The following is a 23,684-nucleotide window of genomic DNA, read 5'->3' on the forward strand; positions in this document are numbered from 1 at the left end:
CATAGAGCTAGCGTTTGTTTTTCGATAAAGCAGTTGCATGATCTCAGGATGTGGCTGGCGTGCCTGTTTGGAGAGGCTTTGGCTTGTTTAGTCAGTCTTGGTATGCAGAAGGGAGCACTCCTCTGTACTCCATGCATTCATGAGCAGTACCAGATTTCTGTGCTTCACTTGAAAATCCCTGGTGAAACCAGGATGCCCAAACCAGGTTTTCCCCTTGGCTCTTCCATCTGGAGAAGTACCATGGGTCATGGAAGCACTGTGGGCTTACAGGAGATGCTTGTGGATAGCAGTGGCAGGAGAGCAGTAGTTAAGAGATGAAAATAGACTGCCTAGTAATTAGAGTAGCCTTGTTGTCCCTCCATGCTGTGAGCATATAGATCTTTCCTGGACCCTGTCCTTCTCAGGTTCCTAAGCAGTAGCTTATGAATGAGACTGTGGACTCCTTAGAGGAGTGGAAGGATGGAGTAGGTAGTTAAATTCCTGAGGGGCAGCGTCAGTTGTGGAGCAGCCTTGGTTTAATGCTGTTTATTTGGTCTTATCTATCTCGTGGTGTTGCTACAGCTACCCGTGTGTGTGTTTTCTAAAAACAACCAAAAATAATCATGGAAGCTATTCACTAGCTTGCATGAAACATCCATGATTATTTCACTTGGGAGCAGATCTGGCCAAGAGTGAAAACTAAGCAAACAGTGAATATAGCTAAAATATGGACTGTGGTAGGAGAGAATAAAAGGGACACACATCATGGGCTGGAGCTTGCCGTGGCTGTGCAGCATTCCAGCCAAAATACACAAGAGCATTAATCTTTCTGACTTGTAGAGCTTAAACCCCTGGTATTTCAGATGCTGTAATAATATGGCCTCTTTGCAGTCTTAGCTTTGGCCTCTCCATGTGGTGGAAGGGGATACCTGGTCTGGAGCAATGGGACATTCATTCAGCTGTTGGGTCTGAGCGCCGGGGGGTGGGAGCCAGCCTGAGCTGAAGGCTTTGCCAGGCAACTTGAATATAGTTTAATTAAGTGTTGGAAACAACTGTCTTTTTTGCTCTTCCTGTATTAAATAAAAACCATTTAGTACTTTGAAGGGCTGCACTGCTGTGAGCTTTAATGTCCATAAGCCAGTAAGTTTGTCTGTGGCCAGATAAAATAGATTAGTTGATGTGGTTATGTACTGCTTGGGTGTTGGTGTGTCTATGTGAAGTGAGGAACTGAGCTAACATGTAAATTCTCCAACTAGGGTCCAATGAAGGTTTTGGTAACTTACGGTGGTGATCCTATCCCTAAAAGCCCTTTCACAGTGGGCGTTGCTGCTCCTCTAGACCTAAGCAAAGTTATAGTCAATGGACTCGAAAACAGTAAGTACCTGTGGGTTGGAAGCCTCTGAAGGGTCTCTGGAGTCTGGGTGATAGCCAGCATGTTCTGCTGGAACAGAAGCAGGCAAAATAATCTCCTTTTTAACTTGCTACAGCTGGGGAACAACCAGCTCCAACTTTATAACTTGACCACACTTATTTAGGTGGTCCTCTTGAAGGCCTTATTTAAATTTAGATTTATTTTTCTTTTTGCTAAGATTACATAGTAATGTGGAGAAAACATGTGTTTGGAGTTTGGTCATTTGTGATGAATAGAAGCTGGATGCTTCACCGGGCTGAAAACTCACCGATGAAATCTGTTTCCCTAAGGGCTAGATGGCTGTTCGAATGTATCAAACTCTTACAATGCACAGTGTCATTCATATAGTCTTTTTGTTTTCCAAAAGTGGGAGAACTTCAGACTGTGAAATACTGTTGCTTTCCTGAAATTAGCTTCTGATACTATCTCAGACCACACCTTACAGGATTGTTTTCCTCTGTAGCTTTGTAATGTGATTAACCAAAGCATTTGGTTTAGGTTGGGGTTTTTTGTTGTTTGGCTTGGGAGGGTTTTTTGCCTGCAGAGGAATGCAGACTGGGTAGGGCTCTGCCAGTGCCTGCTCCCTCAATGATATGTGCATGGGAGATTCTTTGGACTGCTGTCTGATGTTAAGTAAGTAATGTAATATGGGTTTTGTCTTTTTCAGGAGTGGAAGTAGGGAAGGATCAGGAATTTGTAATTGATACCAAAGGAGCTGGTGGGCAAGGTAAACTGGAGGTTAATATTTCCAGTCCTATGAGAAAAGCTGTGCCATGTCTGGTGGAACCAGTCCTGGGTAAGGAGTGCAGCACTGCAAAATATATCCCACGGGAAGAAGGACTGTATGTGGTGGATGTGAGTTATGATGGCAACCCAATCCCAGGGAGCCCCTACACTGTGGAGGCCACATTACCTCCAGACCCTTCCAAGGTAAGTGAACAGTATAGGGCTGTCACAGCAACTGATATTTGAAAACTGAATTGTGGGCTACTGCATGAGACTTGGCTTGGTCTTGGCCAAAACATACCCAGGAACATCCTTACTCAAGAGTGCTCGGTGATTCCTTTTGCAGCCTCCATGACTTGTAGAATTGATTCCTGTAACACCGTATTTGAAAAAAAAAAATCAGAAATATGACAAATATCCTGTTTAGTGTGGCAAATTTAAGTATTGCTCCTAATTTAAGTCTCTCTGGTAAGCATCTCTGATGTATTAAGATGCTGTTTTTCTAAGGAAGTATATTTCAAGAAAAACATGTGTACAACCATCAAATATTTTAACATTTCCACCTTTTATTTCCCATGGCTGTATAGAAACAGCTATGGTGAGATTATAAATATCATTGCCTAGAAATCTCTTTAGAGGAGAAGTACCAGCTTTACAGTAAAAATTGGCTGAGTGGCAAAGGAGACAGTGCCTTCTGTGTATTTTTAAGAGCCTGTTAATCAAGTCCCACATACAAGCAAGTGTAACTAGGAAGTCTTCTGGCAATAACATGGAAAAGGCTATTTAGCTCAACTGCATATTCTCTTTTAGGTAAAAGCTCATGGTCCAGGACTTCGAGGAGGTCTTGTTGGAAAACCAGCCCAGTTTACAATAGATACCAAAGGGGCAGGAACTGGAGGTTTGGGTTTGACAGTGGAAGGCCCGTGCGAAGCTAAAATTGAATGTTCGGACAACGGCGATGGAACCTGCTCTGTCTCCTACCTGCCTACGAAGCCCGGAGAGTATTTTGTAAACATCCTCTTTGAAGAAGTTCACATTCCTGGCTCACCCTTTAAGGCAGATATAGAAATGCCATTTGATGTGTCTAAAGTCATTGCCACAGGCCCAGGTCTGGAGCGTGGTAAAGTAGGTGAGGCAGGGCTGCTGAATGTCGACTGCACAGAAGCGGGTCCTGGGGACCTGCGGGTGGACATGGTGTCAGATACTGGTTCCAAAGCTGAGGTTCAGATCGATGATAACAAAGATGGGACCTATGTTGTTACCTACGTTCCCCTCTCAGCTGGCATGTACACAATCAAGATGAGATATGGAGGAGAGCAAGTGCCTAAATTCCCAGCCCGGGTCAAAGTGGAGCCAGCTGTGGACACAAGCAGAGTTAAAGTGTTTGGGCCAGGAGTTGAAGGAAAAGGTGAGACTCATTGTTGTTATTGACTTTGTAGAGCTTGCAGTCCTTTCCGTGTATTCTGAGGGTTGAAAGTTGTAAAAGCTGTGCGTGTTTCCATGGTGATCCTTGAGCAGACAGGAGTCTCATGTTCCCAAACAAGCTGTTTATCATGCTGCTTCACCAAATGTTTTGTTGTTGGAATATATTGCACTTCTTGAAGTGACTCTTCAAAACATTTCCTGTAGATGTCTTCCGAGAAGCTACAACTGAGTTCACTGTGGATGCTCGACCTCTAACAAAGGCTGGTGGTGACCACATCAGGACACAGATCACAAGCCCATCTGGCTCCCCCACAGACTGTCTCATCCAAGACAACGCGGATGGAACATATTTAGTGGAGTACACGCCATTTGAAAAGGGTAACCTCGGGGCTTGTTTTCTTTTACTTGAAAGGGGAAAACCAAGAGCAAGCAGCTCTTCTGCCACTTTCATTTGGCAAACCCCTGAGGTCTGCCAGTAACTTGTTGGCATCTTTGCAAGAGGTCTGCCAGTAGAGGAGCTAATTCTGCAGGAAGTAGTTCTATTTTAATTTGAAGAACTGGCTTTTCTGGTAACTTGCCTTTAGAAGAACAGTTTGTAGATGGAATCTCAGTTACAAAACACTGGTGAAGTCGTGTGAAATGCAAGAGGAAACTTATCCATCTACTGACATTTAAGTCTGTAGCATCCTGTAGATTTATGTTAAGTCATGAGCATTTTTAGGGAATTCAGGAGATGTTTGCCTCTTTTTAACAGGTCCGCACTCAGTCAGCGTGACATATGATGGTGTGCCTGTGCCAAACAGTCCCTTCAGAGTGAATGTTGCAGAGGGCTGCCACCCATCACGTGTGAAGGCACAAGGACCTGGACTTACAGAAGCTTTCACAAATCAGCCCAATGCCTTTTCAGTTGTCACCAGGTGATGGGGCCTGTTTGATCTTGAAGGAATATCTGAGGAGGGGGAGGAGCGTAGTGGTGTGTGCAATGCAGGATGCTAAACTCAATACAAATATTTGTAAAAAAGCCAAGCTGTGTCCAGCTGATGACTGTGTGTGTTACCTCATCATCCATTCTGCTCTGCAAACATTTGACATTGGGGATTGATAGTTACTGAGAAGAAAATTCTAGGAAAATTTGAGTGAGGCAATGCTGACACAGCTTTGCATGGCAGCGCATGCTGAAGGCTGAACATTGGAAGTCAGGATACCACATTTCCAAAAAGGATGAAAATGCAGCCAGAGCATGTGAAGGCTACAAAGCTGCTTTAGAAGCAGGTGATTCTAACAATGTGTGTTTCTATCTTGCAGAGGAGCAGGAATTGGTGGCCTTGGAATAACTGTTGAAGGACCTTCAGAATCTAAAATTAGCTGTAAAGATAACAAGGATGGGAGCTGCAGTGCCGAGTATATTCCTTATGTTCCAGGAGATTACGATGTTAACATCACGTATGGGGGAGAGCATATTCCTGGTAAGAGCTCTTGCTCAGTGGCTTTCAGAAGAGGGATGAAGTCAAACTATGGACTCAGAGTTCTCAGTTGGCAGCATCTCCCTTTTGCTGTGGGATTTTGATGTGATTTTTGCTTTTCCTCAGAATTCAGGCAGAAAATGCAGTGGCATTTGCTCAGATGGGTACAGATGAGTGGAATGGGAAAAGGGACACTAACCCATGACAAATAACTGGTATTATGTACAAGTGGTGTGTTAGGTCATGAAAATAGTCCTTTGGTATGTGGATGCGTTAAAGATCCTGTTCTGCAGTAAGAGGGGATGTTTCCTTTTTTCATTCTCTGTTGACATAGTGAACACAGTAAGATACAAGGAAATGTATTGCCTCCATGATGCTTCATTTGCACTTCTGGTTTCTTTCATGTTTGTTTTTTTTTCCTGAGGTGTGAGAAGTAGATAGGTCACAGATGGTTGACAGCAATTCTGTGAAACTGTAGAAGCACCATCATTACACTTCTGGGTTTTGCAGAGGCAGAGGGATAGTGTGGAGGCTGTGGGGGTTGTAATTCCTGCCTGCAGCAGAGGGATTGTAATAAAAAAGTCTAAGGAAAGGTAGAGAAAAACGACCTTTTGTTCTCTGTAACTGTTAACCTTGTGGTGTTTAACACTTACCATGTCAACTTCCAGGCAGTCCTTTCAAGGTTCCTGTGAAGGATGTTGTGGATCCCAGCAAGGTGAAGATAGCAGGACCAGGTCTGGGTACGGCTGTTCGAGCCAAAATCCCCCAGTCCTTCACTGTGGACACCAGCAAGGCAGGAATAGCACCTCTTGAAGTGGTGGTGACAGGACCCAGAGGTAAGAACCAAAGTGTTCCATTGGGCAGGTAACGTGGTCCTGGCCCAGCTTGCAAAGGTGGCAATGTCACTTGAATGAGCATTTCCCTCTGCCCCTTGGCAGCTGACCCACGTCATACTGTGACAGGAGAGCTGTGTCATAGGTACTGCTGCTTTGGACAGTGTGATGGCTTTAGCCTAATCTTCAGGGCTGGGAGAAGTGATGGGAGTAACCATCACTGATGAGCGATTGTGTGTTAAGTTTTAGAGATCAAAAAGTAAATCCAAAGTCTAACATGTGAACAGTGACTTGGGAAACCTGGGGCAGTGGGTTGCAGGAGTCTCTGAATCATGGTGAAACTGCTCAGTGGTCCCCAGAGAACAGCAAGGCCCTTCAAGTGATAGCATTGATGGTGTTTGCATTAACCTACTGTGTCTCAGTGGCACAGTATCTTGTCAGTAAGCACCTGTTGGCTGCAAGTCTCATCTTGCTGGGAGGTGAGGGCTGCCCCCCCACTGGAGTGTCAGGTCTTGCTGTGCAGGTGCCCTGCAGGTAACACTTCTTTAATTCTAGCGGATGAGACGGATTCCCAGGGATGGCGCTCCCCATTGAAAGCAATTTCGGATTTCTTTAAAGGTGGTCCAAAGGGTGACTCTGAGACAGGTTTGAACTCTCATTAACTGCTGGCAGTTTTGGTTCTTGGAAATCCGGTTGGCAACAGCAAGAATCATCTGCAGGAGGGAGTGGGAACCAATGGTGTTGCTTTTAGGCTGTGCATGGCAGCTATATACATTTCTTTTGTGCTTGCTTTACTACTAATCCTTTCTGTGTTTTAAAGCCAACTTGTAATTGTAGACTGCTTTGTGTGTTGATCTGAACTGATATGTCACATAATCTGTTGTAGATTTAGCTTAATGCAAATTGAAATAATTGATCCTGCTTTCTTAGGTCTTTGGCAGCTTGCAGGGGTGTTCTTGCCTAGGCAGCAAGCCTGCCTTTCTAAACACCTGATTGTGAAAGACTCAGCTGGTGAATGCTACATAGCAACTGGCTTTAGAGCTCAGTTCTGTGCTCAGTTCAGTAATAAGTAATCTTGTTAATGACAGTTCAGACAATTATAAGCATTACTTATTTTCTGTCTTGAAAGATCTTCAATGCACCTTTAGCAATTGCTCTTGACCTAGACTGTACCAAAAGACAGATCTTTCTTCATCTTTCTTTTTCTCTCATGCTAGCTTTTGTTTACAGCAAGAAGATGGGAGCCCAGAGAGCAGTGGATAAAAAAATCTATCTCAAGTCAATGGCTTTGAATATAAAATAAGGGAAACTGATCATTGATCCATGCCTGTTGCTTTCATTAAAAAAAATGTTATAAATGAGCAGTCCATCTTGTAGCTTTGTGCAGCAAATGACTGTATTTTAATAGCATAGCTGAGAAAAAAATGTGTTGCTTTTTTAGGAGTTGTGGGACCTGTTAATGTGGTAGACAATGGAGATGGCACCCACACAGTGGTGTACACCCCTATGCAGGAGGGACCCTACATGATCACTGTCAAATATGCTGATGAAGAGATTCCTCGAAGGTAAGGTGAAAAGAGAAAATTTTGAGAACTAAAAATTTAACAATCTAGTGGTGTTCTCCCAGCACCATTTAAGGACTGTCTGTGGTCCTTTCTATTTAACCAGTGCAGTTCTTTGCACGACTTCAGGGTTCAGTGGTGTTTTGATCCTACTGCACCTGCAGCAGACAGTGTAAGAGCGCTGTACAGCATGTACTGCAGCAGCTATCAGCCATTAACTCGGGAGGAGGGAAAATAATGAATTGCTCCTTAAGTCCCTTCAAGGTGAAAGTGCTTCCTACGTACGATGCCAGTAAAGTGACAGCGAGTGGTCCAGGGCTCAGTTCCTATGGCATTCTAGCCAGCCTGCCTGTGGAGTTTGCTGTGGATGCTAAGGATGCTGGGCAGGGACTTCTGGCTGTACAGATCACGGTAAGTAACAAAACCAAGCAAGACAGGATACGTGTTTTCTAGGAGGCACGAGTCTCTCCTTTCAGAAGTGTCCACAGCTTTATTCTAACATACCCAATGTCCTGGAGACTGGGCTGCTGACTGGACACTAAGGTCTGGTACAGGAAAGTCTTGCACTCTGCATTTGAGAGTGCCTTTGTGAAACTTCTGTCTTAAAGTCATCAGATGTGCTCTGTTTGGCTCTTGCCTAACCTTACACTCTGCAAATGCCCAGAATGAGATAAGTAATTTCTTGTAAGATTATGAAAATACTGGCATTTGAAATGGAGACAATCCTAGCAGTGTTCAGCAAGGTCATGAGATAATGACCACTCTGAGCATCGTGTTATGATAAATTACCACACGTCTCCCTCAAGGTTGCCAGAAGTCATAAGCTGTTTAAGGAGATACTGCAGGAATGTTTTGATTTATCTTTGTTACTACTCTTTCTGACGTTTCTGGTGCCTGGACTCTGTGGCCCCAGCAAAAAGGTGTCTGGTTAGTGGACCATAAAGCACATAGCTGAGCTCTGGCATGCCTAGGTCATGGCATGCCTGGTTGTACTTTCCCTTCTGCATTCTTGCTCCTGTCCTGTCTCAATGCCTGCTCAGATGCACCAAAGCAGTTGCCATTAATTCTGGTGTGCAAGTGTGCTCTTAAATGATCCAAAATGCTTATCAGGGCTCCCAGCCTGGCTGGGGCTTTGAAGATCAAGTTCCATAAGTCCTGTATGGTAGAAGTGCATTAGGTGATCCTTCTGGCAGCATGTTTGCTCCTTATTCTGAGCTGTTGAACATCAAAAGTTTCACAAGCCTTCCTGAAAGAAGTAAGCTCTTTCGTGCTGTACCTAATATCTCAAGTCCTTTGCAGCTTATACTGTACCCCAGGCAGCATTAAGTCATAAAATACAAAATTGAGACAACATGTGATTCCCTATAAACAGGCTTGGAAGACTTTCTAAAATACTTTGTGCTTTGCAGCTGATGAGAAAAGGTAGTTGAAGGGGCTGCATAGTCCTGTTTTTAACTGTAGACTTTGCAGTGTGCCAGCAGCTGGATCCCTGATGCAGGGGGGTTGACAGCAGACTCCAGTAATGCTTCCCCCTGCCCTCAGACCTTTCAGGGAGCACCTGCCCAAGGCTACCTAGTGCTTACTCAGGACAGAGCTGCACAGTGTGACTGCCCATTTGTGCCTCAGGGAACAGGGAAGCGTTCTTCATTTCCAACAGCACTATGACAGTAAAGCACGAACTTCTTACAATTAATGTAAAGTTCATTAAAATGCCTTGCTGATCTTATAAACATTCTCATATCAACCAAAGATTAGTTAATTATAGTAGTGATTATTTTATAGTGGTCTGATATCTTTCTGCTCCTAATACTCTGTTTTTGTTACAAAGTCTTTGAGCAAAATATCTTTAAACTTCAAAAAGCTGCAGTTCTGTATCTGTTTGAAACCACCTAAGTGTGATTGTGAACAGATTTGATGTCCAGCTAAGGAAATTCAAAACCTTCATAGTGCTTAAATCTTGTGGTTTTCATTCCCCAGGACCAAGAGGGCAAACCCAAGAGAGTGGACATTCATGACAACAAGGATGGCACTTACACGGTCACCTACGTCCCTGACAAAACTGGTCGCTATACGATTGGCGTTAAGTACGGTGGAGATGATATCCCGGCCTCCCCCTATAGGATCCGGGCATCTCCAGCTGGGGATGCCAGCAAGTGTTTGGCCACAGGTAAGTGTTCGACTCCTCTTTGCTGTTGTTTGTTCTGGGTGTAAAGCTGCCTTCTGAGCATGGTACAGTAGATGTGATGGGTGTAGAAGACATGCTTGGAGACTTGTGTAGTCTGGCTGCTCTTACAGAAGGAGTGTTCCTAAATATAAAGAAGTGTCCACCCTGTGGGTGAGCAGGGATCTCTTGCAAAATCTGTCAGACTGCCTGGGATGTTATAAACAGCTAGATGCAATTGTCTGATGCTTATTTTGGCATCATTAAATCTAGCTGAGAACATCAGTGAGGTTGATTTAAAAATAGCACATATGTGTGTGTCCACTGCATCATGTTCCTTGCACAGTGAGCATTCCAAGAATTTTTCATTGCAAGCTACAACAGAATTAACTCTGAGAATGTAAGTAGCTGGTCATGTGCAAAGCCTATTCAGGCTAGGTGTTATTGGTGGAATTTTCTGCTGCTTTTCTGTCTGGTCCAGATTGACCTAGGTCTGACCAGGATTTTGAGAAGGAGAGAACCTAAAGATAAGATAATTACTATGACTAAAAAAAAAAATCATTGTCTTGGTGTAGGGGACTCCAGATTTTTTGCTGTAGGAGCACACAGGTTTTAAGGATAGGTGGCTTTGGACTGGTCACTGTAGCGTGCTCCCACCTCCCAGGAGGCTGTGGCAGGGAGCAGAAGTGACAGGAACTAGTTACAACAATACCACTGAACATTAAGTCCCTTGATTATAGAATAAATAAATAAACTAGGCAAGGCCAAATTGAACAGGGAAACCTTATCTGTTGTTGTTGACCTGTGAGAGTGTGTGGGCATTGTGCTGGAGCTGGGCATTGTGCAGTTAGAGTGCACCTGAAGCCTGTCCATGAACTAGCTGCTATCAAGTTGTTTTAAACAAAAATACATTCCTGACACAATGGAAGAAAAAAGAGATATCCTCTTTGCCTCAAAATTTGTTTAAAAGATCCCTTAATGTGTAAATCTGATACTCTTCAAAATAACTCAAGTCATGAACTATTGAAAGTAACTGAGATGGAGATTACTGCCAGATGCCAGCTAAAATTTCCCATTTCCAAGAAGTGCTTCTGATTCAGTGCTGTAAAGCTGAAATACAATCACCGTAGGAGTAAGTGCTGGAATACTGCCAATGTATTAAACCAGCAGGTTCGTTGCCAGTTCAAAATGAGCCATTTACCTGGTAACAAATGAGGGTCAGAAGCAGGAGTATTCAATATGTACTACTGCAAATAAGACATAATAGTTCTCATTTAAACACAGTGTTCTTCAAGCTAGATCTGATTGTTACAATTTTGGCATTGCTGCACGATGTTCTTTTTTTGGGATGTGTGGCAGAACAGTGGAAAATCATATGTGGATAATGGTGGAGAAAATGTGGCCATGGCTGCTACTGTGGCCTTTTATAGCTGCTTACACAAGGAGGTTTATGTTAAAGCGGTACAGCCGAGTTGCTGGCAGAAGAAAGTGCCTTTGGCTCTGCATAAAGGAGTAGGATGATAAGAGTATGGGTTAAGGCATTACTTTCTTCAAACTTAGCTTTTTTCCTCTCTGTTCCCATCCAGCCTCTCTGATTGCAGAGGAGAAGGAGAACTGGTAGCCAGCTCTAGCATACCACTGTGCTGACCAGTTTTACAAATGTCCCTTGTTGTACATCTGCTCCCAAAACCACATCTGTGGTTTCCTGGGACCAGTGTCTTGGTGCCATACTCCCCAGGCACTTCACAGGCGATCTGCCTGGGAAAACTGTCTTATGAACACTTTTTGTAATTAAAATTGCCTTGTAGGTCCTGGAATTGCACCCACTGTGAAGACTGGTGAGGAGGTTGGTTTTGTGGTAGACGCCAAATCAGCAGGGAAGGGAAAAGTGACGTGTACCGTCCTCACGCCAGATGGGACAGAAGCTGAAGCAGATGTTGTTGAAAATGAGGACGGGACTTACGATATCTTCTACACTGCTGCCAAACCAGGAACCTATGTGATTTATGTCCGCTTTGGTGGGGTGGACATTCCCAACAGTCCTTTCACTGTCATGGTAAGCCAGTTCTGCTCCAGAAGTACCTCCCACTCAAATCCCTGCTGCCATGTTTTATTTAGCAATAGGTTAACTCTGTGTGTAAATGTTTGTTCAGATATTTATTAGGCTAGCAGGAGCTAATGAATCCTTGTTCCTTGCAGAGCTTACTTTGAGCAGGCAATAGAGTTAAGTGAAGTGGGATAGAAACCATCAGAGGATGATGACTTGGCTTTTCTGAAGAAATTAGGTTTTCATTTCCTGGCCATGTAGTTCTTTTTCTAAATGATGTAAGGGTGGTGGTAATCAGCTTCTACAACTACTTTTGTTGGTCATTGTCAGATACAGTGCTCTGCCTTCTCTAGCTCTCACTTTTTAAGTTGATCCCAAAATAAGGAATGGTGTGCTGACAGATCCCAGGGAAGCAGACTGTTAGCTCACACTTAAAAATAATTTTTAAGTGCTAGTTAAACTGTTATAGCCAAATTCCCCCTCCTTCTAATTATCTTCCTTTCTATGTGCAGTACTCCACATTTAGCAAACAATACCCCAGTCCCCTATAAAGCAAAGTAGGTGCCTCTCAGGGCTCATAGAAGCTCTTCTTGTGAAGAACATCTCTCTGCATTGGCAAAACAATTCTCAGTCTTGTAATCTCAGCCCAAGCAGCCTCTAGTGCATCTTGGTCCCTGAAATCACAGGACTGTGCTTGTACTGAGTCTTGCTGGAGCTTGCAGCTGAGTCCCTGGGGTCAGCAACTCTGGCTCTTCCTGCCTGTCATCCTGGAAGATTGCTGTGGGTAGCTGAAGATTTCCTTGAGAGAAACTACTGCCTTGGTCACTGCTCAAGGTTCACCACAGGAAATGCCTCCTGAGGTCAGGGAGCCCAATCCTGGCCAGCCAAAATTCCCACTTCCTAGCTGACTGTTACATTGTGTTTGACTTGGGTGTCTCAGCTGGGGACAGAGAACACTGAAACAGCAGCATTTCTATTTTGCATTGGTTTTCTTAGTGGAGTCCATCCATGCAGAAGTTTCCAGTGGGTTATTTCATTAGGGTGGTTTGCAGCAGTGTAAATGGGCAGGAGGGGCAGAGATGGCTGAGTCTGGGGGAGCCGCCTGCGTGGGTGTCAGTCCCAGCCACTTGTGTTGACTTAATGGGAGAGATGGGAATTTGCAAGTCATGCTCCTGACACACCTGGTGAGAAGAGTGGCTGTGCCAAGGGAAAATGCATTTGGTGTCTTGACGATGCAGTCCCAGCTGTGAATCAGAAGAAAGGCTTTGCTGTTATGGCTGGACGTGGACTGGGTCATTCACCCAAGTGCACGAACCAGAGCAGCCTTCCCTCAGCAGCCATCTACCCTGCCTCCCAGCTGGCATGTCGTGCTGCAAAGCACTCAAGGACTCTCATCTTAGGTTTAAACCTTTCCCTTCCTGCACTGCATCAGTCCCATAAGAAAGCAACTCTGATACTCAGTTCCACCAGTGTTCAGGCACAGCATGCAACAATGGCACGTACTGGCTTTGTCCCTTCGTTGTGCCACTGGTGGCTTCCTCCAGTGCCTACAGATAAGGGCAGTTTCCCAGCTTCCCTGACTGGATCTGAGTCTTTGCTATGGCAAGAGGACTGGGAGGGGGCTACGCAGTGGGAGGAAGGTGTTGAACTGGAAGGAGCAGTGTGTTCTGAACTGTGGAAGGTGGGAATGCCTCCATGCCAGAATAACATGTAATAACAACTAACCTGCCTCTACCCCTGCCCAGGCTGTAGATGCAGATGATGTCGCCGCACAGTCGCAGGAGCCAGTGGGCGCTTCCCCGCCCGGATTCCGCCCTTGGGTACACAATTTTTACATTTTTCAGCTCCCCATCTGTGTTCCATTTCAGATGACAGCCTGCTTCTTGGGACTGCTTGATCTCTCTGGTCATTGTGTTCATTCTTTCTGTTTCATCAATTGTTCTTGGGATCCAGACCTTGTTTTTTCTTTGCTGCTTGAAGGGAGTCTCCAAATAAACTCATGTAAACATGAAGAGGATCATTGCGCCCACAGCTTCCACTTCTGAAATGTCTGCTGTTGGCAAAAGCACCCTGAGAGCACTGCTTTGTTTTCCCAGTAAAATCACAGTGTCTTGAGTTCAGATTCGTATTGTGAAACTTGTTCCTTTTGTCCATTTTGTGTTGCAATCATTCTGCCCCATTTAAAAATCACTTTCTCTTCCAGGCCTTAAGCAACTAAATCCTTTCAGATGGAGTCACTTTGGGTCTTGTGTGCACTATATTGTCTTCCATCCCTTTGTGTTCCATTTTTATCTCTTACTTTTTTCCAGCATGTCTTCCATCCACGCCGTGTTTGATTTGCTCTGCTCTGCGGTATGGTGTTGTAAAGGAGAGCTTGGCCGGACACTGCTCTGGTGGAGCCCAGTCTTTGGCTGGCTGCAATAATCACCGCACACTCTCTTCTGCTTGTGCTTGCAGTGGAGTTGCTCAGTGCTCATCTGGTTCTACCAGCACTTTTGAAGTGACACATCTTTTTGCTTGCTTTAGGTTACAGAAGAAGCTTATGTCCCCGTTGGAGACATGAACGGCATGGGGTTCAGGCCCTTTGATATGGTTATCCCATTTGCTGTAAGGAAAGGAGAAATAACAGGTACCTGGAGTGCCTCTCAGGGAGATTTATGCTTTTTGTTAGTGTGTTTATCCATTTGCAGCTAGCAGACTGGGTGGTCTAGACCACAGTGTGTGTGGGCGGTTTGTATCCTGCCAGCAATATAGCTGTTTAATTTCACGTTGAGTGGCACCCACTGAGGATGAGTAGGATATACCCCTTCAATGGTTTGAATTAAGTGAGGGGATTCTTGATGTGTTTCTGTGGCCTTCATTGCTAGGCTGCGAGCTACTGCACTTCAGGGTCTGTTGATGCTTTTTCCCTTCTGGAGCAGCTACATGCATCCTTGATAAGCTCCATTATTTCTTTTCTGCAGATGCTATAAAGCAGTGAATTCTGCATTCCTGTTACACATACCTTCTCCAAAGCAGGTGACCCTTGTTCTACAGGTCTGGCAGCTGAGAGCATCGCTCCAGTGGCACCCTGGTTGCACTAAGCTCCTGTACACAAGGCCTGTGTCCCCTCTGCCCTTTAGCTCAGCAATCCCAACTCTTCAAGCTGGCCTGTCACAGCTTGAGAAACGGGAAAACTTTCCTTTTCAAAAGTGCAACAGAAGAGGGAGCATCTTGCTATGAGGTAGATCAGTGCTTTTTATGCAGCTTGCTGTGAAAAGCTCCATGACTGCAGCAAACAGCCCTGCCTGTAGAGTTTGTAAGGTCACAGGACTGTTTGCCAGATGTCTACCACTTCCTTGTATTCATGTAGCTTAAGCAGAAAACATGTCTGGTTAGTGTTCCCATTAGTCTCCTATTTGTGCCTGTGGGTAAGGAATTTAACAATTTAAAATGCTTTTTTAAAATGGCTAGACAATTCTCTGTGGGTGGGAGAGGGGAAGCAGGCAGCCTCTCCTTCTGTAACTCCCATGGTGGCCTTTTGTAGGTGAAGTACACATGCCCTCTGGAAAGATGGATACACCAGATATTGTGGATAATAAAGATGGCACAGTAACAGTGAAATATGCTCCTACTGAGGTTGGGCTCCATGAAATGCACATAAAATACATGGGAAATCACATCCCAGGTAAGTCTGACAAAGCAGACAACGCAAATCTGAGTGCAGAGTCCTGCTGATGCATCTGCTCCCTGGTGAGGGTCTGTAGCTGAGTCATACATGTTGTGGAAAGATCTGCCCAGGATATTTTACCATTCAACGGCCCTTTCTCTGTAAGCAGAGAAAACTAAAGCAAAGGAGTAAGTGCCAGCACATATGAGCTTCTGTTGTGGTTTAATAGTACCAGCCAGGCTTAAAATGGATTTTGGTTTTGGGGAAACTAGCTTTTGTGGCATTTTATTATGAAGAAGAAACATACAATTTTCTAACTACTAGTTTTTCAGGTTGAGATTTACTGCCATGATGCTCAGCAAAACTACTGGTTACAGTGTGTGTTTATCCTTAAAACTGCATTGGCAAAAAATCTCAAAATTGTGGGGAGAACTGATTGGTTGAAATACTATAGTTACTCTTTCCATCTGATTGCAATAAAATAAAACACACATGCATATTATGCTGTAATTTTTCTTTCTTCCTGGCTACTTCTTAACAAACAGAAACCACTGCATTTAATTCCATTTCTCTTTTGTCCTTGTTTCACCAACTCCCCAGTGAAAGCACTGCCTCTCTTGGAGGCTGTGGCTGCCCTGTGGTTCTCCAGGCATCCTGGCTTTGGGGGGCTGGGTGGAAAGGGGCAGACCTATACAGGGATGTGTAGTTATGAGACAAAATACCTTCAGCACTGCCTGAGAGGAACTGCTGGTTCTGTTTCTACAGAAACACAGATAACTTAGGCTGAAGTAGGGGGCTCAATGATGTGATGCATAGTGCTGCTTCAGTCTCTTCAGCACTTCATAGATACAGCACCCCCACAGGTGCTGACCTGTCTGCTGTATTGGCTCACTAAGACCATTCCTGTGCTGGGATAGAAAGATGATATGCCATAATGTTTCTTTCTTGAAGGTTATCATGAATCAAACTTTTTACTTTCTCAGCTGCAAAATCTAACTTTAGACTGAAGAGCTATCTGTGCCTTTTTCTGAAACCATTATTGGTTGTTAGTGGCTGTACTTTTTGTTCTTGTGCACTGGCTTAGCTAATCTGAGGCTGGCAAATACATTTTTGGATACCCTTCAAATTTGCTCTTTCAGGTTCATTGAGTCAGACAATGTGCTGTGCTAGTTCCTAATTCTGGGCTACCAAAATTCAGAATCAGTGACTGAACTGAAAGCCTGCTTCTGAGTCATGTTCTGATTTAATGTGCTAAAAATAAACTTGCCGTGAACAAGACCCTTTCCAACATCATTTAAGCTTATCTCTGAATAACTAGAGTAACTCATCCATTACTGAATGTGACACAAATTGTGGAAAAGTGTCTTTTGAGGATGGAAACGGTGGCTTATTTGGTTTTTAAGTGCATTACAGTCACAGTAAGGTTTTTCGGATACCATGTCATGAGAAGAGCATTCAGGAGCATGGGTATCAGTTCTTGTAGTCCAGACCACTCATCCTTAAAAGTGCTTCTTTTTGGATTTTTTCCCCTTTAGAGAGCCCTCTGCAGTTCTATGTCAATTACCCCAACAGTGGTAGTGTGTCTGCTTATGGGCCTGGCCTCATTTATGGGATTGCTAATAAACCAGCAACTTTCACCATTGTCACAGAAGATGCAGGAGAGGGTAAGTCAGTTCTTTGAACCCATCCTACCCTAAATGAGGAACTTCTTGGTAGTGTAATGTGCATTGGCTTTGATTTACATTCATCTGTCCAACTATGAATCTCTGATGTGACAAAAATGACCTATGCAAATATCAGGCTGTAATTGGCAGTAAAAATTGGTGTATTATAACTTCCTGAGAGCAGTAGATGTACCCTGTGGTACTGAGTGCAAATTATTTGTTTGATTAAAAATAAACTGAAAGCAGCTTAAATCTAGGGGATGATGACTGGGTGTGGAATCACTGTTTGGTAAATCTAAAGACTGAATAGAACTGTGGCCTTTTAGTGGGTTGGTCTGAGCTGGTTTTGCTGCTATCCTTTGAAAACACACATTTAAACTCTGTTTTCAGTACCAGGTACTGGATATTTCTCTTTGGACCAAATATTTAGACCTGGTGTTCATAAAGATTTACAGAAGCGAAACTAATTTTTTTCCTAGGTGGGCTGGACTTGGCTATTGAAGGACCTTCAAAAGCAGAGATCAGTTGCATTGATAACAAAGATGGGACATGCACAGTCACGTACCTCCCTACACTACCTGGGAACTACAGCATCCTGGTAAAATACAATGACAAACACATTCCGGGCAGTCCATTCACAGCCAAGATCACAGGTATAAAGTTTAAACTTCTGGAAATGCTTCATATTAAAAATTAACCTCTGATAGCATGGGAAACCTGGTTTGTGGCAGGAATTTGAAGTCCTCTGACTTGTTCTGTGCTTAACCTTGTAATGTTTTGTGATTTGTTTCTCTTTATGTATTCAGATGATAACAGACGACGGTCTCAGGTTAAGCTTGGTTCTGCTGCTGACTTCATGTTGGATATCAATGAGACTGATCTCAGTCTCCTAACAGCAAGCATTAAAGCCCCATCTGGTCGTGATGAGCCTTGTCTTCTGAAGAGGCTGCCCAATAACCACATTGGTAAGATCTGAGACATTACTGTGATAGTCTTTACTCCAGTTTGCTTTGCTTTGTAAAATGACTGACTTCTGTGCTCCTTCCCAGTAGAGTGTTGTCAAACCAAGTAGTTGATAGTGTTTGCTATAGTTGTCCAAAGACAGAAAAGTATGAAGAGTGGCCTCTTGTCTTAAGTTGCATGTGACGTGCCAGGTTGCAATTGAAGTGGGTTTTGTCAACATATATGGCCTTGTGTTCCACTTGAGAGCAACACTTCAACATGAGTAAAGAGACTGCTCTTCCAGTATTTAATTTCTTGATGTGATTAAGGCATTTAAATCAAGTATAACATGAATAAAAACTGAATAAATTTCTCACATTTCTCTGCTTTGTAGGCATCTCATTCATTCCACGGGAAGTAGGAGAACATCTGGTTAGCATCAAGAAAAATGGGAGCCATGTACCAAACAGCCCTGTAACAATCATGGTGGTCCAGTCTGAGATCGGGGATGCCAGACGGGCAAGAGTTTTTGGACGTGGCTTGGTAGAAGGACGAACCTTTGAAATGTGTGACTTCATTGTAGACACAAGAGATGCTGGTTAGTTTCCTCACAAAGGGAGCATGAGATGCTATGAGATGTATATTGACTCTACACGAGAGTACTGCCTCCCTCAGTGTTCAACCATGAGGCCACAAGCTGCAAAGCAGCAGTGGCCATTAAGCACTGTCATTGCTGCATTTATTAACCACAGACAGTGCTATTAACTTAGAATATGCTTTGTAAGGTCCTGGCACATGTCTTTGTTACAGCTAACAGTGACTGTCACTGAGGTGGTGCTGGCTCTAGTATCATTTGGTATTGCAAGAAGGAAATGAGGAAGAGGCTTATTTCCCTGTTAATGTGAAGCTTTGGATAATATTTTAGCTCGGTAGATAACTTTTCAACATTATGGAAAGAAAAATGGATAGAATCAGAGAATTTTAGGAGCTGAGTGCATGCTATGCCTCTGACTGATTAGGAGTACAGAAATGCCATTAAGGCATCATGCAACTCCCGTATGCCCATTATGATACAAACCCACCAACTAGCACCTGCTATGGGTTCGGACTATTTTATGTAAGATTTAGAGTAGAGCTTTGGAAATCTGAGGCTAACTTATCTATTTTGTAGGTTATGGTGGGATCTCACTGGCAGTTGAAGGACCCAGCAAGGTAGAGATCCAAACTGAAGATCTAGAAGATGGAACTTGCAAAGTGTCCTATTTTCCAACTGTACCTGGTGTGTACATTGTGTCCACTAAATTTGCAGATGAACATATTCCAGGTAAGTAGAAGCATTGGGCAAATTTTTGATTGGTACAACAGAAGTCTTATTTGGCTGACCAGTGCTCTGGAACTGTGGGTGGGCTGTGTGATCTGGCTTGGATTATATGTCCCAGGGTTTGATGAGGTTCTCCCTGGGCAGCAAGCATCCAAAACTGTTCTGGTTATGTGCATGTACTTGACTTGGGCCTGACTGTTAGCTGGGTATAAAAGTTCCCCTATGATTCCCTACAAGTCAGAGGAAGCTTTCATTTCTGCCCTCAGTGGTGTGTGTAATAAGCAAAGGAGCTATGACTTGCTGTGATACTTACAGGCAGCCCATTTAGTGTGAAGATAAGTGGTGAAGGAAGAGTTAAGGAAAGCATCACACGAACAAGACGGGCTCCTTCTGTTGCAACAGTAGGAAGCATATGTGATCTGAACCTAAAAATCCCAGGTAAGCAGCAACATCCTTATCCCCAAAACCACAGCTTGTACTTGTATAGCATGGGGTACTTGAGAAAGGGAAAATACAAACTTCAGTTTTGTAAGGACATCCTCATATTAACATAGCTTATAGAAGAAACATTGGTAATGTTTATTTTCAAACAATTAAAAATAAGCATAACCATGATCAACACATGGAGAAATAAATACTGGTGAGGCCTTAATTTAATTTAGTCTGTGTACAGCAGGCTGGAGAATGGGCTGCAAATCTCACTTTAGCTCCAGGGTTTTAAGATAATATTGGCTGTTAAATGTTTGTACTGCTGTCTGGAAACTGTGAATCATGTAGTCCAGGCTTAGCTGGCTGCACTTACCAGCCAATTCATGTGCCTCTGTAGCACCTGGGAAGCTGCAGCTGGCCAGAAGCACACAGATAGCTGTGTCCCTCTTCTGCTATTTGTACTGGGTAATCACATAAGCTCAGGTCCTTCTTCCAAAACCCTTTGTCACTTTCTAATCTGCATTTTTTTATCTCTTGCTAGAAATTGATTGTGCTGATATGACAGCTCAGGTAACCAGTCCCTCTGGGAGAAACTTTGATGCCGAAATTGTAGAGTGTGACAAAAACACCTACTGTGTCCGCTTTGTGCCACAAGAAATGGGGGTCCACACTGTGGATGTCAAATACAAAGGGCAGCCGGTGCCAGGCAGCCCCTTCCAGTTCACCGTGGGTCCACTGGGCGAGGGAGGAGCCCATAAAGTGAGAGCTGGAGGCCCGGGGCTGGAGCGTGGAGAGACAGGTGTTCCAGGTGAGTGCTCTGCTCTCAGTGGGCTCCAGAATCTGCTGTGTGCAGGTTCTGCAGTGCAGTCTTTTGGCTAACAGGAGCCTTCTGGAGAAACTGCTAAGCAGTATCTCCCGGGATGATGGGATGAGCTACTAGTCTTCAAATATGCTCAAGTGGGGAACTTTACAGTCTCTTAGGAGGAAGCTGCAGCCCAGCAGCAGCAGCAAACTTACTCTGTGTGTGTGCTCTTATGTGCTTCAACAGCTGAGTTCAGCATATGGACACGGGAAGCTGGAGCTGGAGGGCTCTCTATTGCTGTAGAAGGCCCAAGTAAAGCAGAAATCACCTTTGATGACCATAAAGATGGATCTTGTGGTGCATCATATATAGTTCAAGAGCCGGGTATGTACTGAGACCAAATCACATGGAAACAACACTGATTGCGACTTTCAAAGAAACTAATAACACTCACTGCTTCTCTTCTCTCTGCAGGCAACTATGAGGTGTCCATAAAGTTCAATGATGAGCACATTCCTGAAAGCCCCTACCTGGTTCCTGTCATCGCCCCCTCCGATGATGCTCGCAGGCTCACTGTCACTAGTCTTCAGGTGAGACATAAGGAAACATCTGTACAACTTACCACAGAGACTGATTTCGTCCTTGTTCTCCAAAACCAAAATGGTTGTCCTTTCTTCTAAGTAATAGCCTTGTCTTGGTTGGTGCTTGTTTTCAAGCTCAGCTTGCAGCCAGAGCTTTTTGGCAGCTGGCCCCTGGGTAACTCTGGCTAGCCGGAGTTCAAAGGCAGAAGGCTCAACTGAGACTGTTACAAGTGATAATACCTGGGAATTAGGAATAAGAAACTCCAGAAATAGCATTGGAGGAGCTAAAACATGTTTCCCATGCCATTAGGGGAAGGACAAGGAGAACTGAAGCTTAGAGGTGAACCACCAGTGATCGTGCTGGTACCAAGTTACTCATTTGGCACGTGCATGAAGAGCTGCATTTCCATGGGTGAGGTAGCACAGGGCTGCATGGCTGGGACATCACTGCAGCCTGGCCAGGCAGACAGAGGTGGCCCCAGGATGAGGTCAGGGTACAGATTTGCTCTGGCTGATGCCACAAAACCACAGAGTCACAGCTCAGATGATTCATGAAAGATAGTGAATCTCGGAGTGAATCACAGCTTTGTAGCTGGTCTGGGCTCATCTTGTAACTTCACCATGTAATTTGTGTATGTGTGTGGTTACAGGCATTAAAATACAAGTAACATTAAAGGCCTGACTAAAGTCTACAAAGCCAGAAGCTTGGATGTGAGACTGAGAATCTGTGTCTAAACATACTGTATCTCAGTCCTCCTTGAGTGATGATTAGTACTTCAGTTAAGGCTTTTTTTGGTTACATCCCAGCTGTGATCCCCAGGAGTTTGCCCAGGCTGCAGGAATTCTCCACCTCAGCTGTGTAAATGAACCATGACAGGCTGGTCTGGTAGTATCTCTTCTACCCAGGAGTTACAAGGGCGTTAATTAGTCACTGTGGTATTGATGTTTGCCTTGTGTTTCATTTAAAGACTCTTTGACAGGAATACTCACTTCAGTTAAGTCCTGGAGAGGCAGATAAAGCTGAGTATTCTGTAACAGAGTCCATTGTGCAGCATCAGTCTCCACTAAACCCACATCAGGGACTTGTTTATACATTGTATCCCAGTTCTACTCAGTTGCATTTATTTCCCTCTTCAGGATTTAGTTGAAAACAAAATGAGGTAAAGTATGTTAAATGTGAGATATTACTGCTGCCTTGCCTTCCACCAATGGCCTGACAGCACCACAACATCTGGTTTTGTGTTTTAAATTATTTTCTCATGTTTGAGACGTCTTGTGGTGGCATTCTAAATGCAGCCTCTTGTGGCAAATATAAACATGCATATTACTCTTTCAGACATTTGGATTATCAGAGGCTTTTCTCTGAATGAATCTGGAATGAATGAATGGGCTGAAAATGGAGCTATAGCTTAAGCATCTTTTAAATCAAGTGCCTGAATACCAAGGACTGACCTCAGTGATAATGGGTGACTAATATTGTAAACCTGCCTCTCTTTGATGTGGTGCAATTGTCTGGCTTCCAAAAACAGTCTGTTACCATGGGAAAAGTCAGCCTAGCCAGCCTGGGTGACTCCACTATCAGCCACCCCCTCAGAGGGAGAGAGCATCTGATTTGAGAGTTAATGCAAGTCACAACTTTGTGCCTTTTGTTAAAATCAAGAAACCCTCATGCTGAAGTGGTTATTTCCCTGCCACAAATCTTGTGCTGTCTGAAACAAAAGTTTGAATTTGATAATCTGACTGTTGCATTCTCAGGAGTCTGGATTAAAAGTTAATCAGCCAGCATCCTTTGCTATAAGGCTGAACGGGGCAAAGGGCAAGATTGATGCTAAAGTCCACAGCCCCTCCGGAGCTGTCGAAGAGTGCCATGTGTCTGAGCTGGAGCCAGGTGAGCACAGCTTGATGATGATACAACAATTGCATGACCTCCAAAGCACTTGCTGCCATATAAGGAATTTGGTTCCTTTGGCTTATGAATAGTGTGTCCCAAGGATGAGCATGTTGCTTGGAAAATGACTTTTTGGTGTCAAGAGCTGTTAAATCTGGCTTATTTCCATATTTTTCCATGAACTGACTGAGCCCCAGCTTGTGTAAGATAGAAGTATTTAAGTCTTGGCTTGCCAGTGAAGGTACAGTGACATTAGTAATAAATGAAATATGATGTGGTTGTTGAATTTAACCAGAGAAGAAGTTTATTTCTCAAAGCTATGCTTCGATCTTTGACTAATAGTTTATTTTTAACTCACACTCACTCCCTCACATGAAATGTCAAGGAAGCTGTCTATAAGCAAACACTACAGAAAGCTCAACACCTGTTTCAGCAATGAGCTTTTCTTTTTCACTTGAAGTTTGTATGAGTTATGGTCTGTACTATGAACAAGCAGCAGCTGTTCAGCTGGGGGAGATCAGTCCCACCTCTGAGTTAACACACAATCAAAAATGTGAAATATCAGCAAATTGCTAAATTACTTCATTAGATAAAGGTGTGGTGTCAGAGCAGCACACAGCTTGCTGGTAAGATTTGGCTTGCTCTGACCAGCTGCTTTTCTTCTACACACGGCTCCCTCAGCTGCCAACATATTGGGCTGTGATTCAGTTTTCATGTTCAGTGCATGAGTGAGGTAAATAATCCTCAGACTAGATGACAGTTGAGATCAGGTCCTAGTGAACAAGGTGAAAACACAAGCTG

The 23,684-nt window shown here is 43.9% G+C and overlaps 1 protein-coding gene across 1 annotated transcript in view; it reads left to right on the top strand.

Moving 5' to 3' along the window:
• FLNB (filamin B) overlaps positions 1-23,684 on the top strand; it is an 88,257-nt gene that overhangs the window by 57,975 nt on the left and 6,598 nt on the right. The window contains exons 22-46 of the mRNA XM_021532436.1: positions 1,236-1,353; positions 2,058-2,320; positions 2,927-3,524; positions 3,746-3,919; positions 4,296-4,458; positions 4,847-5,007; positions 5,673-5,840; positions 6,393-6,482; positions 7,279-7,402; positions 7,654-7,810; positions 9,377-9,566; positions 11,369-11,616; positions 13,353-13,427; positions 14,134-14,236; positions 15,134-15,274; positions 16,792-16,920; positions 17,400-17,573; positions 17,727-17,885; positions 18,257-18,460; positions 19,034-19,186; positions 19,499-19,621; positions 20,154-20,420; positions 20,661-20,798; positions 20,889-21,004; positions 22,751-22,883. Coding sequence (XP_021388111.1) covers positions 1,236-1,353; positions 2,058-2,320; positions 2,927-3,524; positions 3,746-3,919; positions 4,296-4,458; positions 4,847-5,007; positions 5,673-5,840; positions 6,393-6,482; positions 7,279-7,402; positions 7,654-7,810; positions 9,377-9,566; positions 11,369-11,616; positions 13,353-13,427; positions 14,134-14,236; positions 15,134-15,274; positions 16,792-16,920; positions 17,400-17,573; positions 17,727-17,885; positions 18,257-18,460; positions 19,034-19,186; positions 19,499-19,621; positions 20,154-20,420; positions 20,661-20,798; positions 20,889-21,004; positions 22,751-22,883 — 4,369 coding nt within the window. The remainder of the gene's footprint in view (positions 1-1,235; positions 1,354-2,057; positions 2,321-2,926; positions 3,525-3,745; positions 3,920-4,295; positions 4,459-4,846; positions 5,008-5,672; positions 5,841-6,392; positions 6,483-7,278; positions 7,403-7,653; positions 7,811-9,376; positions 9,567-11,368; positions 11,617-13,352; positions 13,428-14,133; positions 14,237-15,133; positions 15,275-16,791; positions 16,921-17,399; positions 17,574-17,726; positions 17,886-18,256; positions 18,461-19,033; positions 19,187-19,498; positions 19,622-20,153; positions 20,421-20,660; positions 20,799-20,888; positions 21,005-22,750; positions 22,884-23,684) is intronic.

The sequence above is a fragment of the Lonchura striata genome, chromosome 12, assembly GCF_046129695.1.
Source record: "Lonchura striata isolate bLonStr1 chromosome 12, bLonStr1.mat, whole genome shotgun sequence".
Lineage (NCBI taxonomy): Eukaryota > Metazoa > Chordata > Aves > Passeriformes > Estrildidae > Lonchura > Lonchura striata.